General features: G+C 40.8%; 1 protein-coding gene across 1 annotated transcript in view; it reads left to right on the top strand.

Moving 5' to 3' along the window:
- Positions 1 to 20496, top strand: part of sbf2 (SET binding factor 2) — a gene marked incomplete at its 5' end in the record, with an annotated part of 128264 nt that overhangs the window by 44553 nt on the left and 63215 nt on the right. The window contains 4 exon segments of the mRNA XM_083890897.1: positions 4738 to 4875; positions 13952 to 14095; positions 15295 to 15405; positions 17498 to 17603. Coding sequence (XP_083747023.1) covers positions 4738 to 4875; positions 13952 to 14095; positions 15295 to 15405; positions 17498 to 17603 — 499 coding nt within the window.

Genomic DNA, 20496 nt, shown 5'->3' with positions numbered 1-20496 from the left:
TTTATATTCCAGATCCATGTATAGTTGGACAGCGGTACTGCCAGGAAGTACGATGATTGTCGTTACACCTGCGCTAAGATTGTCTAGCACAGTGTTTCCCAACCCTGATCCTCAGGGAACACCTGCCCTGCCATGTTTTAGATGTGGCCCTGCTCCAAAAACACCTGATTCAGATGAAACATTAAAATTTGGACAAAAGTCGAAACAATTCATTTGAAAAGAAAAAAAAAAGACTTAAGTTGAAACATTAAATTAATTTATTTTTTTTAGAAAAGTTGAAACATTAATTTTAAAAAAGACAAAAGTTAAAAAATTATTATTTTTTTAAATTGACAAAAGTTGAAACATTATTTTTTTTAATTGACAAAAGTTGAAACATTCATTTAAAAAAAGACAAAAGTTGAAACATTCATTTTTTTTTTTTTTTTCACAAAAGTTGAAGTATTATTTACATTTTTTTTGACAAAAGTTGAAACATGAAATAAAAAAGAATTGACAAAAGTTGAAACATTGCATTTAAATAAAAAATTGGCAAAAGTTGAAACATAAATTTTAAAAAAGACAAAAGTTGAAACATTACATTTTTGGGATTTTTTTTTACAAAAATCGAAATATAACATTTTTGTGTTGTTTTTAAATGACAAAAAGGTTAAAACATTTTTTTTTTTTTAACAGAAGTTGAAACGTGAAATTATTTGGAAAGAAAAGGGCAACATGTAAAACATGGCAGGGCAGTGTTCCCTGAGGACCAGGGTTGGGAAACACTGGTTTTAAGAGTATTTTTAGGTCTAGAATGATTAGAACTTGATGCCTGTCATTTATTAAGTTCCCATCATTCAGATTAGGTCATCGTTGCAGAGCAGAGTCAGATTAGTCCGTGCACATGTTATTGTTGTGGAGAGAGGAAACGCGAAGATCCTTGGTGCCTGTTTTCATTTGGGTTCTCGACCCAAAATTATGAAGTAGGATTTGTGGAATTTAGCTCGTCTGCGGTTTACGGGAAAGGTTTCATGACCTTTAGAAGATGTTTGCAGCACGGGCGTCTTTACGGGGTCAAATCTGTTTCTTGTCACGTTTTTTTAGCGTACGTAATCTATTTGTCCTCTATGGCTTTCTTCAGAATGGCCGCCGCTCCGGTTATATCTGCCCTGCACTGACATGAGGAGGCTTTAATGTCACCCCGTCATCATTTCACTGTGTGAAAATGGTCTTTTTACTGGTAGCACATGATGAGAGACACAGGGTTTATCAGCAGTTTACTCTTTGACATCAATACAGCCAGTGTGTGTGTGTGTGTGTGTGTGTGTGTGTGTGTGTGTGTGTGTGTGTGTGTGTGTGTGTGTGTGTGTGTGTGTGTGTGTGTGTGTGTGTGTGTGTGTGTGTGTGTGTGTGTGTGTGTGTGTGTGTGTGTGTGTGTGTGTGTGTGTGTGTGTGTGTGTGTGTGTGTGTGTGTGTGTGTGTGTGTGTGTGCGTGCGCGCACCAGAGTTCCTTTGTCACTTGACTCAGGTCTAATTTAGGAGTGGATGTCCTTTTTGTGTGTGTGTGTGTGTGTGTGTGTGTGTGTTGTGTAATACAATACAATGACCCTTGCACCTGTTGCACTGCAGTGGGTTTCTGTCATTCTATGATGGACGTACAGTACGGACGCTGTCAGTCAGAGCTTTCACTTGTGCATTCCGATCTGTCACCAACCGCTAATCTGTGCTAATCTGTGCTAATCTGTGCTGGGTCATTTATCAATCAACAGGATATTAAAGTAAGTTAGCGTTGATTTATGGCAGATCTTTGGTGATCCAGATCGCCAAAAAAGCCAGTGGTGCCCTCAGACTTTCTGCCCAGTACAGTATATGTTGCCCGGTGTATACGTACGTACGTCTGTGGATTTGAACATCATGACTTCCTGCCAAAATGGCTTTGATTTGGTTCCATGTTTTCAGTCACCAGATCTCTGTGGAGCTTTCCACAAGCATCAGCTGTCGACTTCTTTACTGGTAATGAACAGGTTCTCATTGTAACTCAGCTGTAAATGTAGTTTAGAGTTTAGACGGACTTCTAGAAGCATTTATTTGATATTACCTGATATAAATCTGTTAATAGAATTTCTTGTTTTGCTTTTGTTTCATTTTAATGACGTTACGTTGCAGCTCTGTTAGGCAAATACAAGTATCAGACCATGACTCTGATTGATTGACTGATGCCAATTGGGATATCGCTGCCCAAAGGCTGTATATTGTCTTGTAACTATCTATAATATGTAGACCTTCTTTTAACTCATCCATCCATCCATTATATACCTCTTTATCCTCTCACGAGGGGCGGAGTCACATCCTGGACAGATCGCCAGTCCATCGCAGGGCCACATATAGAGACAATCGACCATTAAAGGTGCCATATGTAAGAATGTGGGCAAAAACAGTTACTACATTCAAATTCAAAATACAGAGGTCTTTTAGATTTCGTTTTCTGAAGTAACTGGCAACCCGTGGTTGCTCGGCAGCTGAGACTTTACTGACTGCAATTATTGGTAGATGGCGGTGGGTGGCGCCACATGACGCCAAAACATGATTTGCAGTCTGCAAAATATTTTTTTTAATGCAAATATTTTGTCTGTACTGTTGTTGTTGGTGAGTTCAGTTTGTTACATGAACATTATTCCTGAGTCTCTGTGACATATTAGGAGGATTTTATGGCCAGTTAGCTTTAGATTTATTACATAATGCACCTTTAAACTCTCACTTATGGTCAGTTTAGAGTGTCCAATTTACCTAATTCCCATGTGATTGTGGGAGAACCAGGAGAAAACCCAAGGGAGATCATGCAATCTCCATGCAGAAAGGCCCTTGTTAAAGACCCGGGTATTAAAATATCAGATCGCCAGCACGGACTAACCACAGAAATATGTGTTTATAACCACATTTGATTGAGTTATAAATGACACGATTTGTCGAGTTGAATGTTTGAACCAATAAAATAATAAGCATTTACCTCTGTTTGCACATGTGGTTGTGATACGGTTTCCTGTGCCAAGGCGGTCATGGATTTGGTCACGTTTGTCTGCTTGGTTATGAGCAGCACGACTCAAGAAAAGTCAAAGATGGATTTAAGGAAATCATTTTAGGATAAGGCCCAGGGAAGGAATGATGAGATTTTGGTGGTAAACTGGATCCAGAAAGAGTTTGGCATGAGAGTTTTGACGATTCATTGTTTGGGTTAAACGTGTGGACAACAATGTCAGCGTTCTGTAATGGATGCAAGAGAATAAAGTGAATAAAGTAAAAGTCTTATAAACACTAAGCTAAACTCCCTGAAAGTGACTTTGAACCTGCTCCAGCACTCGAGTGTCTTTCTGCAGACCTGCAGACGAGATAAGGGCTGCAAGGAAATGCTCATTTCATATTGGGGAAGTCGATCTTCTCACTGTTTGGCCTCCATAGTGCAAGTGGCTCTCCTACACACACACACACACACACAGGATGTCACATCTCCTGTGATCTTCTGAGTTATGCAGCAGGCCCCAAAGGTGTTTATCTCTTTTTGACAACAATGAATGGCATAGTTGGAATATTTTCAGACAGGATCACAGTTCTTCCCCCACCTGGGTCCTCGGGTCACGTCTGACCTGAGTGGACGGACACACACACACACACACACACAAACACACACTAACCTCGTCACAATGCAGGTTTAACAGATTTCCTGTGAGCCATTGTATCTGCTGGACGGTGATGGCATCCTGGTCCAATCCTCCAGGTCTAACAAGCCAAAACCTTCCTCCCCCATTTCCTCCCTCCTCCCTCCTTTCTTCTCTATCTCTTGTCCTCTAGTTGCCGCTGTATTTGTTTTTTGTCCGTTAATCCATGTGTTTTTGCCCTCTCACATCCCGACCGTGTGTGCCCCCTCTTCTCTTTCTCCATGTGTCTGGTAATCCCTGGTGTAATCCCTGAGGAGCAGTCTAAACACCGTTTTCACAGACAAAAACAGAGACCAGACAAAAACACCCAGTTCTTGGACCAAATGCCTTCCTGCATCCAATATTTAAGCCTCTTCTACTCTTGTATCTGCCCCATGTTTTAATTTTTTCTCTATACCTACAGTAGCGTTCAAATGTTTGGGGTCACCTATACAACTTTTTTGGTGTTTTCCATTAAAAGTCAGACTTTTATTCATCAAAAGAGTTGCAAAATGAATAGAAAATATAGTTGAGACATTGACAAGATTAGAAATAATGATTTTTATTCAAAATAAAGCTGTTTTCAGCTGTGCTAACATCATTGCACAAGGGTTTTCAAGGGTTTTCTAGTCATCCAATAGCCTTCTTAAGCATGTCCTTATGAAGCAGAACCTATTTATAGAGAAATAATGATGGCGTAACTGTTGATGACGATGTCTTCGTTAGCAAAGAAATGCTTTAAAATGCTATTTCCTGCTCTTATGTATAGATGTTATTACTGAGCTCTAACAGGACATCCTGTCCAAGCTTTTGTGGGAGCTTTAGAATCAGACTCAATGGTTTAGCCACTGAAATATGCTGATGCCCACGTCTCTGAAGTCTCATGGAATATAATGACTGAACATTTGACGTACACAGAACAATATTTAGTCTCTGAAATGTTCAGATCATGGACCTCTGAGATGAAACCTCCACTGAAGCTCTACACGACCGCGTCTGTGCCACTTTTGTGTTTGTATTATATAATGTCATTTAATCGCAGTATTTTATTGCATTTATTTTACAGTTCTGCCAGCCCGGAGGTTGGAGGTTGTCCAGAGACAGAAAAGCACCGACGTTCTTCACCGTTGTGCTGACGGACATCGAATCAGATCGTCACTTCTGCTCCTGCCTCACTTTCTATGAGGCCGAGGTCAACCTGCAGGTAACACTGCACTACACACAGACACACACACATGCTGACCTGGAACACGTTTGATTGCTGTTATGCAGCTGTTTATTCTTTCAAATAAGTTGATCTTTCCATGGGTAACTGCATCTTATCCAAGATTCCTGGAGCTCCATCAGGAGCATAGAAAAAGACATTTCTACTATTGGGCATCAGCACTAGTAGCCACTGTCCCTCCATGTTAGCCTCATTAACTGTGATGAGTGAAATCTGTAGATATTAAAGTGCACGCAAAGCAAATGCAGAGATGTTTCTCTTCACACATTTTTACTCTGACAAAGTTAGGCATGTTTGGCTTTTGGATTCAGTTTCAGAAAGCACCTAAAATGCACTCTAACCTTTACTGGTGAATTTAAGTTAACCTTCTCTAAACCTTTAAATGCACGTGTCCAATTGTTCAATGTTTCAGTTCTTATTGAATAACATGCTGCTCTCTAACAACTGTCTGCTGGAAAAGTTCTGCTTCAATGACAGTTCGTCTCCAAACAGTCGTCTCCATCATGATGTTCAACTGTTGACATCATGAAACCAAGACAACCCTTTAAAATGGATCAAGTTATTGAGATGTTTTGTTCACTGTTGTTCGCTCTGGTTTGAGATAGAGAAATAACTATTGCATCCTTCTACTTAAATGCCCTGCTTTCATGGTAGAAAATCACTGTAGCATCAACTTTTCATAGAGATGTTCTTGTCCAATATCCCTCACTTTTTGTAAGTAGTGTATGTGTGAACATGTGGCCGAGAACATGACTGTAAAACAGTTATTCTCCAGTCTTCTTTTCAGCGTCTAAATATCCATGATGCACCAGAGTCACGTTGAAAAACTCTGTATAAAGACCCTTGTCGTGCTTTATCAGTGGTTTAAAGTTCACCCAAGAGTATCTGCACCTGCTCTTACTCTAGTACCTTTGCTTTACTAGTTAGAGCTCAGATGTCCCACAGAAGCTCAAAACTCCTGATGAGGAAATGAAGTCGAAGAGAAGAAGAACAACAAAAAGAAGAGCAGACTCCAGAACAGTAGTAGACTTGGGATTTAATTGGGGTTAAAGTGCAGAGTGTCCTGACTTCTATCTGTCAGACACAGAGCAGTTATTATGTCGTGTGATGGCTTGTCGCAGACAGGACTGTCGTTAAAGCAGCTCCTCTGTGTTTGTACATAAACTCTGACAAAATGGTGAGCATCTGGTCCTCCTCCTAATCCTCGTATGAGATTATCGCAGTGATCGCTCTCGATTGTGAGGATTGTGAGCCGGAGGGCGAAGTCTTCATCGTGTGTCACTCTCATGGACTCTTCAAGCGTAATCTCACTTGGCCGATGTGATAAATCTCTGTCTCTGTTTTTCATTTCAGTTCTTATTGTTTTTTTTTTTGTTTGTTGGCACTTCTTTGACTTTCAGGAATGCCTGTTGCATGCATGATATCCTCCAGAATTAGAGGCATTAGTGTAAAACAAAGGCAGTGTTTGGAGCCAGGCTGATGAATTGTGAGCTGGCAGAGGCTTGTTGTTCTAACAGAGAGGATGGACCTTTAGTCCACCCCATTTGATTGAAGGTTGGGGTTGATTATGATTGGTCTTGTTCAAAATCCCCATGAATTATTACTGTTGGGAAATGATCATTTGTGTACTTGTCAATGATCTCATTAATATGTTGTGTTATGCCAAAAGCCCACAGAATACCAGGCTCCGTCCTGATACCTCCCCTAACCCTAAATTGTTTCACTAACCCAGGGGTTCTCAAAGTTTTGATGCCAATTTAGGAACCCAACGTTGGACTGAGGGCCGCCAAAGGAAAAAAAACCAAAGAAATCCCATTTGTAATAATGTTTATGACCAGATTGCAGTTGTACAGTTTAGACTTATTGGTCTGTATCCAGTCCAGACCATTTATGAACGCAGCTAGCTAACTAGCTAACTAGCTAACGGCTATTTTGCCGATTGCTTCGAGAGAGTTTGCCCGTCATATAGCTCTACATAACGGGCATACTCTCTCGAAGCACTCTGCATATAGCCGCTAGCTAGCTAGCTAGCTAGCTCTGCTACATCAATCACATTTGTGATATAGCGTTTTTACGAGGATGGAGAAAAACAAACACAGCCAACGCAACAGGCAACACAACAGCTGGATCCGGCAGGCATTTTTCCTGAATGAAAACAGTAGCACGCTCCACCGGTAGAATTGCCGTAGGTTAGCACGTTCGTTACGTGCTAACGTTTGTTACGTTCACCACGCTAATCCGGTAGAATTGTCATAGGTTAGCACGTTCGTTACGTTCACCACGCTTATATTAATATATATATATATATCATATATTTTCGCAAATAAACACGTTACAATGTAGAAATGTGTTGGAATATGTTTGGTTTGCTATACATCCAAACTTTGAACGCTAATGTCATGATTTATGACGGTAGTTAGCTAACTAGCTAGCTAGCGGCTATTTGCCGAGTGCTTCGAGAGCGTTCGGCAAACTCTCTCGAAGCACTCGGCAAATAGCCGCTAGCTAGCTCTGGTACACAAATACGAACACAAACACAAATACCCTGGACTTGTCAGATTTCAATCACATTAGTGATATAGTGTTCACGAGGACGGAGAAAAACAAACTCAGGCAACACAACAGCTGGATCCGACGGTAGAATTGTCAACATGTGACACGTAGGTTAGCACATTCGTTACCTTCGCTACGCTAATTTGCATATAGTGGTGACCCAATTCCATAGGGAAGCCACTTCCCCTCAACGAGGGGAATTTACGGTTGAGGGCGCTCCAAACCAAGTGGAAATTTTAAGGGGGCAGAAATGGGACGGGGCCTAATTGTTTCATTGTGTTCCCCTTCGTTGGAGGCCTTAGAAAACAACGACTGGTGGCCTTTCCCCCGCTGTGACCTCACATCGCTTCACATGTGGAAGCCAGTTCGTCACGTCAGTCGCATTCCTTTCCGATCAGCCAAATGTTTTTGTGTTTACTTCAAAAATCCAGTCATGCTATCAGCAAACACTTGTCAGCCTTCAGTCACTGTAAGAGTCACGTCGGTGGAATGCGAAGAATCACCAGTGTTGTAGTAATGCATCCTTTCCTCGTTATTTTACCATCAGTGTGAATCAGGCCGTAATCATGTCAAGATTCTTCAGTTTTAAACCGCTTGGCGCATTTTTTTCACAGTGGTTTCAAAAGCATTACGGGACGGATGAAGCATTAGAGGAAATTGCAACATCATCAAAGGGAGCGAGGAACCAAAAATAGATCAGTCGTTTGGCGAAGTAAACAATTCTAGATAAAAACCGGTTGGTTTTTTTTATTCCAACTCAGCAACATCAGAAGTATCTCCCATCATTGGCTCTTAAGAAACTCTGCCCCCCGATTACAGCGAGGCACGTTGCCAAGGAAACGGCACAATAGCCGAATCTGGAGCAGGGGTTTTCAAAACCAGGAACTACTTAGGAAGGATAAAGGTTTTCAAGAACCTCCCTCATAATCCTGACACCAGTGAACTATATGCTTACTGCCATTTGCTCTCCAAGGTGCCAAAAAGGTTTTTATACCCGATATATAAAACCTTTTTGCAAGAAAGCCATCATACTTGACCTGTATGTTACCCATCCTCTGCTATAAAACCTCCTCGGAACTAGGACCATTGCCTGGGCACTGACTCCAGATCAGGGGCGCTTGACAGGAGCATTACCCAAAAAACATGTTTTGATGCGAGGAGGAAACGGTCACGGTCATGGTCAGCATTTATCTCACTGCAAAGTTGTCCGAAGCAGTGTTGATTGCAGACAGTGTCCTCAACTTGACAAAAACAACGGCAGCCTTGATCGAATCAGAGGGAAGATGTGGTTTTCCTCGTCTTTGGCTGATGGTCTGTCTTTGTGCAGGAACTAGGGCTGAAAATATCTCTTTATGATTTTCTCTGAACGATTACAACTAGATTTTTGGCAAAGAGGTTATGGAACAAGGGTTCGTTTGCATGTTCTCCTCATGTGTGCATGAGGCATCTCCAGGTTCTCCGGCTTCCTCCCACAGCCCAAAAACATGTAATATTAGGCAAAACACATTAAGGTAAATTGGACACTTGAAATTGACCATAGGTGTGAATGTGAGAGTGGATGGTTGAATGGCTGTTTATCTCTATATGTGTCCCTGTGATGGACTACACTCATAGAAATAAAAGTGCTAAGTAGAACCATATAAGGTTCTTCGGCTTGCCCTCATAGGAGAACCCTTTTTGGCTCCAGGAACCTTTTTATAAAGGTTCGACCAAGAACCCTCCTAAAACCCTTTATTCAGGAAAGGGGTTTTAAAGGGTTCTCTGGATCAAAATGGTTCTTACTGGAACCATTAGTGTTACCAAGAACCCTTGAAAAACCTGAAGAAAGGGTTTTTTTCTGAAGCAAATGGTTCCAGGTAGAACCTCAGCCCTTGTAGAAGGACCGTTTTGGAACCCTTATTTCTAAGAGTGTAGTGAACCAGGGTGTACCCGGCCTATCGCCCTATGTTAGCTGAGATTGGCTCAAAACATCACTTTAGACAAATACATTGATTACACACTTTTGGAACCAAATAAGGGTTCCAAAAGTGTTCTTCTACAAGGGCTGAGGTTCTACCTGGAACCATTTGTTTTTCAATGGTTCTCGGTAACACTAATGGTTCCAGTAAGAACAATTTTGATCCAGAGAACCCTTTAAAACCCCTTTCCCGAATAAAGGGTTTTAAAAGGGTTCTTGGTAATACTAAGGGTTCTAGGTGGAACATTTATAAAAGGTTCTACTTAGCACTTTTATTTCCAAGTGTACACTCTTAGAAAAAGGGGTTCCAAAAGTGTTCTTCTACAAGAGCTGAGGTTCTACCTGGAACCATTTGCTTCTGAAAAACGTTTTCTTTGCGAAAGGGTTCTTGGTAACACTAATGGTTCCAGTAAGAACAATTTTGATCCAGAGAACCCTTTAAAGCCCCTTTCCTGAATAAAGGGTTTTAAGAGGGTTCTTGGTAACACTAAGGCTCTACCTGGAGCCAAAAAGGGTTCTCCTATGAGGACAAGCCGAAGAACCTTATATGGTAGCACTTTTATTTCTAAGATTGTAGCGCAACGGACTAACCCTGCAGACAAGATAGCATTTTGCCATAGCCTGAACCTGATATAGTGGTGCATATTGTCATATAGTGTAAAAGCAATCACAGCATCATCACCAGACTGTTTCAGTTGAGTCTATATTTGGTCTCGCTCAGACATCACGTTCCTCCTAAATCAACAGGTCCAGTGAAGATCCTCCTGAAACGTGAGGGTGTTTGAACAATCTTCACCGTCTGAACCCGACGTGGTTAATGTGCCGAGTCCAGACGGAGCGGCACAGGAATGTGTTTTGTCTAATAATCGAACCAAATCCCCCTAAAAAATAATGCTGAAGCGTGACCTTCATCTGAATGGGATATTTAGATCCTGTATTCCTTGAGATACCGAAGCACGCGTGGCATGTTTTCACTGCCTGTAGAAATATATATACCAGATTTTGATAAGGGCTTGAGTTGAGGAATGAGAGGCTGCTGAAACTCAGGGATTCAACAATAGAGACACAATCACAACCAGATTGCTGCTTTTTTCTCTTTTTTTATGAGCTTGTTGATGTAGAGGTAGAGTAAAGGATTTCATGTCAAAAATCACTTGTTCACTGTTCACAACATGTGCAGTTAATTCTGCGTTTCTTGGAGTTTTTTTTTTTAATGGAAATCTCAATAAAACTAAGCAAATTAGCAAATGACAAGGCTACGTTTATGTCGGAAAACGGCTCGTATTTTATGTTCTCGTCCTTGCGTTGGAATATACAGCAGAAAAGGTAATGTTTAAAGTAGAGCTGAGACAATTAATTGATTGCTTGGCGCGTCAACGGCGTCAACGCTCACGCACATTAAAGCATGACGAGTTTCCATGGAGACTGACCGGAAAAAAATTACATGCGTGACGTCATGTTTACGTGACTCCCGATTGTTAAAATGACTCTCTAAAGTAACGCTAAACTTTAAAAACAGAGGCACACATACGCAGTACACAGGTACACTGGTTATTTGTTAGCGCTGCTCTTTTCCTTTAATAAACAGACCGCTCCAGTTCCACTCTAGGCGAGCTAACGGGCGCTAAAGTAGTTAATACAGCTAACGGAGCGAACTGTCATGCTAACGGAGCGAACTGTCATGTTTATGTGACTCCAGGTTGTTAAAATGAGTCTCTAAACTAATGCTAAACTTTAAAAACAGAGGCACACGTACGCAGTTACACAGGTACGCTGGTTATTTGTTAGCGCTGCTCTTTTCCTTTAATAAACAGACCGCTCCAGTTCCACTGTAGGCCACTAACGGGCGCTAAAGGAGCTAACGCAGCTAACTGGTAAACGGTGCCTGGACTACGGTGTCGCGGCACGTAAACATGACGTCACGCGCATTCTTTTTCCGGTCAGTCGTCTATTTTGATAATCGATTAATCGGTTTGAAGCTTTTTTCATGATTAAAACAAGATTTCTGATTGTTTTAGCTTCTTAAATGTGAATAATTTCTTGAAGAAATGCAGCTCTGTTTTAAAGTAGAAGACAAGTTGAAGATTGGGGAAATTTCCTTTCCCTCGTAGCATTGCTCACAAGACATCGGAGTAAATTTCCACTGATGGAGAACGAAAGCCGTCTGTTATCTGTAGAGAGGAAGTCGTGATGGACAGTTACTAGTAAACCACTGTTCCCCTGGGAGTAAAAGACGCTTTCCCTAATGTTGCACAGGATGTTCACGGACACACACACACACACACACACACACTTACATACACACTTACATCTTACACCAACCACAGCCTGAGAGCCACGGCCTTAACAGAAAGTGTCTAATGTAGGATTTGGGGTGAGGGCGATCCTCAAAGTGAGTGGACTTAAAAAGGTCCCATATTATGCAAAACCAAAGTTCGCGAAAAGTTCTATTCTTGTCTCCACAGTGCAGCACAGAGTTCTACACAAACTTCCAGCCTCAGAGGATTCATCTGTCCAGTGGATACATGTTATATATGACGGCAATGAGCCTGCTAGAGCCTGCAAATGATCACTTTTCCAAATGCTAACTGCTGTTAGCTCCCAGTAGCCTCTGTGGCTGATGTCATTTCCTGTCCCTTAAGTTTCGTTTGACCTAAAGAGATAGTACTAAAGCGAGCGTTCTGAACAGCGCTGTTTTGGCAGGTGATTGAACTGCTGTGGTGCTTCAATATTATGGTATTTTGACCAAAGCATGTCACAGACATGTTCATTAGGACACCAGGGTTAACTAGGTTCACTTGGACAAATAGGCTCTAATATGGGACCTTTAAACACACACAGACCACAATGATTTATAACAGAACTGAATGACAAATGTGTCTGATATTATGAGAGCACGAAATGACAAATATGTGGACATGAATCAAAGTGTAAAGTAAACTCATGTCGCTGTTTGTGCTGCTAGGCAACAATCAAGTCGCTCCAGTTGTGATAATATTGGATTTGGCCGAGCACAATAACTGATTTTTATTTTTTTTTAAACCCAATAATAATGTGATGTCATCGTCTGTGACCGCAGCACTCCCTCTTTTGTTATATTGCTCAATTAATAATGTTTTTATGTTTTAAATCTATTACATGATCAATATTTGACCTGAGTTACAAATCAAACCACATTCGCAATTTACGTTTTGAACATATTACAATTTCTTATTTTCTCTAAATGGTTCAGCCTTAGTTTCTGGTGATATACTATTATGAATTATTCATCTTTATCTTGTGTCCTTTTATATACAATATATGGTAACACTTTAGATTATGGAACACATATTCACCATTAACTAGGTTCTTAATAACGTAATGTATTAACACCTTATATTGTATTAACATCTTAATTCATGTCATAATAGAGGTAGAATAAGGTGTTAATATGTGCTTAATGATTACTAATAAAGGCAACTATATATATATATATGTTAATAAGCACATACACTCTTAGAAATAAGGGTTCCAAAAGGGTTCTACTACAAGGGCTGAGGTTCTACCTGGAACCATTTGCTTCTGAAAAACCCTTTCCTGAAGAAAGGGTTTTTCAAGGGTTCTTGGTAACACTAATGGTTCCAGTAAGAACCATTTTGATCCAGAGAACCCTTTAAAACCACTTTACTGAATAACGGGTTTTAAAAGGGTTCTACCTGGAACCCTCCAAAGGGTTCCAGGTAGAACCTTTTTATAAAGGTTCTACCTGGAGCCAAAAAGGGTTCTCCTATATGGTTATACTTAGAACTTTTATTTCTCATAGTGTATATGTGTTCCCTAATATAAAGTGCTCCCCTATATTGTTTCAGTGGCTAAATGTGTAAATTACATTAATGTTTCCAGTACAAACCATAATAAAAAGCGACGTTGTGCAGCCGATAGCCATCTTTGGTGATGTGACCACTGCAGCTTCTGATGTTTAACATTTTCTGCGACCGTGAGAGAGAGAGGGAAGATCATCATCTCTTCAACTCCCATTTGGACTCTTCGATGAGCGAATAATATCGTCTTTGAGATCTTTTATTTGCGTTACCGCAGCTTCATTACACGTGTCGTGTGCAGTCGACGGCTCCAGAGGGATGAGCAGCTGCGCTGAAACGTGACAGATTTAGATAAGAGATCAGTTAACAGTCCAAACGTTTGTGAATGTGTCTCCTCTCTCTCTGGAGACAACGGAGGATTTTTGATTAAATCTATGACGTGGTCTCATGCGAGGGTTCAAAGACGGCGCTTTTCATCTTAATGCGACTAAATTTCAACAACTTCTCCATTCAAGTCTCTCTGAACCGAGCCGTTATCTAACGAATTACTCGGAATCATCGCTGAAAACTCTCTTTGTTGGGTTTTTATTCCTGGAAAATGTACAAATAAACCAATGTTGTGATGGGTTCAGAAGCCCCAGCAGGAGCTCTGCAGGTCTGCTGGTGTTCTCTGACCATGAAGGTCCACGGTCCACGGCGTCTCTTTGATGAACTCTTGTTGTGTCTTTGTCTTGCGACGTCTCAGGGATCAAAGAGCATCGAGGCCGACGGAGACGAGGACGACGAGGAGGAGGCGGCTGAGGAGGACGGCCTGATCCAGCCGGCTCAAGTGTTTGCACCAAAAAGTCTCATCCTCGTGTCCAGGCTGGATTATCCCGAAATATTCCGGGTAATGAAAGGAGATTTGTTTGAATCTTGATTAAAAAATATTTTTCCTATCTCGGAGGGAACACGGCATGCTTACACCATGTACGCATGCATTCCTCTCGTCTTTCCATAATATCAGCGTGTTTTTGTGAGTTAAAGGTGAGTTGAAAGAGATTTTTCAACTCCAACTAAGGGTCTCAGGAATTTTGTTAGATTGACAGAATGTGAGTCATTTATTGGTGAAAACAAGCAAATGTCCTACTTTATAGCCATATCTTTACTTTTTATTACACTACACTTGGCCTTGCTTTTATTAACAGTGAACGGATAATAAGCAAAGCATTTAGTTGATTTAAAGAAACACAAATTCCATCCTAAGTTCCTAAGTTAATCTATTTTATATTATTTTACTATTCTTTACTTTTACTTTTTGACACCTAATGCGGTACTTTTACCACATTAGGTGTCAAATGGTCAATAATGCTCGCCTGCTAGCTGGCTGGAAATTGTGGAATGGATTTCCTAAACGGAGGTGAACATCATTACTCCATTCCATTCCATTCTGCTTTTTGCAGTCAGCGAGCAGTAAGGGTATCACCTGTGGAGACATTTCAGCAGACGACATTAAAGCACAGACGGATCGGATCTGAAATAGTTACAGTTGGATTGAAAATTTCCGATCCGTGAATTATGTGTGTATCTGAACACGATACCGATACTGGATCGGATCGGCCCCATCCCTATTATTTTCACGATTAAAGTAAAAGGTTGCAGGTACTTTTACCTGCAATCGTGAAAATAATAGGGATGGGGCCGATCCGATCCAGTATCGGTATCGGATTCCGATGTACACGTAATTCATGGATCGGAAATTTCCGATCTGCTGAAATGTCTCCACAGGTGATTCTCTTACTGCTAGCTGGCTGCAAAGAGTGGAATGGATTTCCTGTGTCTCAATGAGACGCGGAGTAATGATGTACACCTCTGTTTAGGAAATCCATTCCACAGTTTACAGCCAGCTAGCAGGTGAGCAATATTGACCAGGAGTTAGCCAGGAAAATCAGCTCCGCGACCTTTTCTGCAGAAATTTATCGTTAGATACTGCTCTTAAACCAATGTAATGAGTCATGTTTGTCTTATAAACATAACAAATATCTATATAAGTAAGCGTTATCCTCTGTATCTCTATGTCAGATTTATATTTCGTTGATGTCCTTCCAGGGTTGCTTGGGTCTGGTCTACACCGTCTACATCGACAGCCTGTGTTACCCTCTGGAGTGTCTGGTGGCCAATCTCTTCACATTCCAGGTTCCCGTTGCCGGTGGATCCCAGGTGAGTTTTTAACCGAGGCCCAGCCCCAAAGCACCTTAGGCTACCAGCCTGTTCCCCCACACTACGCTTTAGATCCAGACCAGACTAGATCAGACCAGACCAGACCAGACCAGGGCTGAGCCTCTGAAGTGATTTACAGGTGTCACGCGTCCAATTTACAAGTGTCAAGTTCAGGTGATGCCAGAGATGGTTGTCCAGCCACAGGCAGTCATTTCCAATACATACTTGTCATTTTTTCCACCGCGTTGCTCGGAGCAAAATACCTCACCTGAGAGCGAGCGAGAGTGAGGCGAAAGATTGACAGCTCAGCTCTTAAACCTGTGTTTATGGCAGCTTAGAGGGATATATTCAAAATGTCAGCGCGTTAAATTTCCCTCATTACTTCGGAATATGATTTTTGGTGGACGAGTGTCAAAGGTGACGCGAGTGTTGCAATAGTTGACTCACACTTCAGCTGCTAGAATGTGTCTCCAAAATGTGTTGGAAAGCTGCTTTGTGAGTTTATTGCTGCTCCAGGGGAGGAATATTCATCACATTTAGTGGGTCAATGTGACGAAAGTGCCATTTGCAATGATCAAATCCTCAAATTGGGTCCCACGGCGGAGTAGGGGCTAGCACTGCTGCCTCGCAGCAAGAAGAAGAAGGCCTGCTAACGCCGCTAAAGGAGCTAACGCAGCTAATGGAGCTAACTGTCATGCTAATGGAGCTAACTGTCATGTTTACATGACTCCCGATGTTAAAATGAGTCTCTAAAGTAACGCTAAACTTTAAAAACAGAGGCACACGTACGCACTACACAGGTACGCTGGTTATTTGTAGCGCTGCTCTTTTTGTTTAATAAAAAGTGCGCTCCAGCTCCACTGTAGGCACACTAACATCGCTCAAGAAGCTAATACAGCTAACAAGGCTAACTGTCATGTTTACGTGACTCCATATTGTTAAAATGAGTCTCTAAAGTAACGCTAAACTTTAAAAACAGAGGCTATCTATCTATCTATCTATCTATCTATCTATCTATCTATCTATCTATCTATCTATCTATCTATCTATCTATCTATCTATCTATCTATCTATCTATCTGTCTGATAGCAGCTAGCTAACTACAAAGCTAGCTAGATATAGCATCTATCTATCGATCTATCTATATTACTGATAGCAGCTAGCTTACTACAAAGCAAGCTAGGTCTATCTATCTATCTATCTATCTATCTATCTATCTATCTATCTATCTATCTATCTATCTATCTATCTATCTATCTATCTATCTATCTATCTGTCTGATAGCAGCTAGCTAACTACAAAGCTAGCTAGATATAGCATCTATCTATCGATCTATCTATATTACTGATAGCAGCTAGCTTACTACAACGCAAGCTAGGTCTATCTATCTATCTATCTATCTATCTATCTATCTATCTATCTATCTATCTATCTATCTATCTATCTATCTATCTATCTATCTATCTATCTATCTATCTATCTATCTATCTATCTATCTATCTATCTGTCTGATAGCAGCTAGCTAACTACAAAGCTAGCTAGATATAGCATCTATCTATCGATCTATCTATCTTACTGACAGCAGTTAGCTTACTACAAAGCAAGCTAGGTCAATCTATCTATCTATCTAGATAGAGGAAAAAATAATGAGAGGATCAGTAACTTCATCAGGATGTGAGCCAAAGCTCATGATCAAACCAGGTCTTTGTTATTGTTTCGATTGAAAGAGAGAGAGACCCCTAGTGGCAGAAAGTACACACTGTGTGTTTAAATAATGATGATTATTAGTAAATGCACATTTCAGTAGCAGAAACTTTCTTTAAAGGTGATGTTTCTGCAGCCGTGGGCTTGTATTTGTCTGTATTTGACGTTTGCTCAGTGAGAATCAAACGTCGAGCCCTGCAGCTGCGGCGGCGTCTGCAGCGTCTGAACGGCGCGTGTCTTGTTTAAATGAGACGTTTGGTGATAAATCTGACTGACTGACTGACTGACTGACTGTCGATGTAGCAGTAGCTGCTTGACCCTATAGACACAAACATTTTTTCCTTGACCTTTTCTGCATTTTTCCCCCTTCACCTCCCTCACTTTACAGAAGCTGTTTAGCCTTGGAGCAGGAGACCGACAACTCATCCAGACGCCTCTGAACGACACACTGCCCGTCACAGGCAAGAGTGTCGCTCTGCTCTTCCAGCAGCTCGGTGAGTCCGTGCATCCTCTACTCATGTCTGACTCATGAGCACAAGATCTGAGTCGCAATATTTATTAGTAACTAGGTATAAGTTTGGGCTCACCTATACAATCTGTGTGTGTTTTCTATTAGAAGTCAGACTTTTATTTATCAAAAGAGTTGCTAAATGAATAGAAAACATAGTCAAGACATTGACAAGATTAGAAATAATGATTTTTATTCCAAATAAAACAGTTTTCAGCTGTGCTAACATCATTGCACAAGGGTTTTCAAGGGTTTAGCCATTAGTAGTGCTGTGACGTCATGTTTACGTGACTCCCGATTCTTAAAATGAGTCTCTAAAGTTAACACTAAACTTTAAAAACAGAGGCACACATACGCAGTTGCACAGGTATGCTGGTTATTTGTTAGCGCTGCTCTAATAAACAGACCGCTCCAGTTCCACTGTAGGCTAACGCTAACAGGCGCTAAAAGGAGCTAACGCAGCTAAAGGAGCTAACTGGTAAACGGTGCCCGTTGTAAACACGTCAACATGACGTCACGCGTGTCTTTTTCCGGTCAGTCGTCATGGAAACACGCCATGCGTTAACGCGTGTTAACCTTTTGAACAGCACTAGCCATTAGCAAACACAATGTACCATTAGCACACTGGAAATGGGCCTCTATACACCTATGTACATATTCCATTAAAAACCAGATATTTGCAGCTAGAATTTATTAGTTATATTCATTGAAAAAAAAGTGATTTTCCTTCAAAAATGAGGACATTTCAGAACCAGAATCAGCTTTATTGGCCAAGTATGAGGACACATACAAGGAATCTGACTCCGGTTTTTCTTTGCACGCCGTACATTTAACATAACATGACATGACAAACATTCAACTCATAAGAACAAGGACAACAAAGAACAATAATATTAAGAAATGAGTGATGTTAAAGTGAAAATGGCAATTGTGCAGAGGTCTGGTCTATTATAAATATATAAATATATGAGTGTATTTACAGTGGGGAAAAGTCAAGTAACAATGTTTTCGTTTTCTACTACAAATTACTGCTAAATATTGTGTTGCTACCTACAATTATGTTTGGAGGAGTAAAATAATCGTTAGTTGCAGCTCTACTCCAGTGTTAGGTGCTGCTTCAACACCTTAATACAAATCTCAATTTGCTTACGCATACTCGTACCATAGTGATGAAGACAATTAGCTGAAAGCTAATAATAATTTTTTTTAAATCCCATCCCTTTAGCTGATCTTACTTTTGGTCACTGGTGAGTGAGTGTCTACAAAGTGCAGTGAAGTGTCATATGCAGATTACCAGAGTGTTAACATGCAGAACAACAGTGTCAGAGCCTCAGACTCGGGCACACGCTGATAAGGATTTTGCCGTAAATTCTCCGCATCCTGACGAGAAAGTTAAATGTCATACGTCAGCTGACGAGCTGCAGTCACGGAGAACACGTGCACCCTTTTCCCATGCATGAGGTCATCCATACGTCCATATATGGACAGAGCAGCAGCTCTATAGCTGTGTAGGCACGTCGCTGCAGTGTGAGAGTGTGTGTGTGTGTGTGTGTGCGCTGCAGGTCACCAGTGTCACCTCCGGAGGAATGTGTGTTAAACCATGTCACACCAGACAGGAAGTACATTCCATCGTTCCAAGATATAAAAAAAAAAAGTGGCCATCCACTGCTGCTGCGCTGCTGTTTGTTGTGTGTTGCTTTTGTGTCTTCTGTTGTCAGAAGGCTGCTTGTTGTGTTTTTATATTTAGGGCTTTAGGAAATGTTTCCACGAGATAAGTGAACACCTGTAATTCTGCAACCTGTCGTGTGATCGGGTGTCCGAGAGGAAATCTGATTTTCCTTCTGATTGAGTCACGATTTGGTAGTTTGGTAGAGTCACCTTCAAAACTCATGTTCCGTCGAGGCTCGTGCTTCCTGTTTATAACGCAAACATCCAGACCCAGTGGTGCCCCCAGTGGTGCGGATGCGTCTGCCAGGGTTCCTCTCTGCTTATCACTGCGACGACGTGTGATGAATTGGTCTGGCGGTGGCTTGATAGGAAACAACAACAGGAACTGTAAACTTAGAATTCTTCCCCGATTGTCACATCACTATTTGAAATATTATTTATACTCTATTTATGTGAATGTGTGAGTGTGTAATTTCCTTTTGTTTTTTCCACAGATGAGTTTGCGTAGGTTTCTATTCAGTTGTTTTTTTCCAAATGACTTAGCAGTTTATGCGTCTGGAAATAATAATGGGACATCATGCATTTGTTGTGTGTGTAATCTCAGCTTATTTATCTTTCGACACTTTAGATTAGGAACACATATTCACCATTAATACCAGGAAAAATCTTAATTCATGTCGTAATAGAGGTAGAATAAGGTGCTTAATGATTACTACTACTAATAAAGGACTAGTATGCAACTTATATGCATGTTAGTAAGCACCTAGTTAATAGTGAATATTTGTTCTCTAATCTAAAGTGTTACCAAAAATGCAAAAATTTCAAGTCATTTCAAGATACTTTTTGTTTTTTTGAAGAAAGTCAGCTCACTGTCAAAGTGCATCAGGGCAAATGGATTTCCTCAATTTCAAAAATTCACAAAAATTATTCCTTAAGAGGTTTGCAAATATTTCCAACAGATCCTTGTTCAGGGTGATGCTGACTATGATTATAGAAAATTTCAAGTAATTTCAACATACTTTTTATTTTTATTTTTTTTAAAGTCACCTCACTGTCAAAATGCATCAGGGTGCATCAGTGTTACCAAAAATGTATATTAGATTGGAACGATGTCACTCAAGCATGTCTGACATAAACATGGTTTAAAAGACCTTTTTCACAGCATATAGAGCTGATATGAAATAGTAGAAAAATTAATTTGCGTTCCACTT

Source organism: Microchirus variegatus (genome assembly GCF_963457635.1).
Source record: "Microchirus variegatus genome assembly, chromosome: 6".
Lineage (NCBI taxonomy): Eukaryota > Metazoa > Chordata > Actinopteri > Pleuronectiformes > Soleidae > Microchirus > Microchirus variegatus.
The sequence above is the reverse complement of the archived record's forward strand: the minus strand, read 5'-3'. Positions and strand labels throughout refer to the sequence as shown.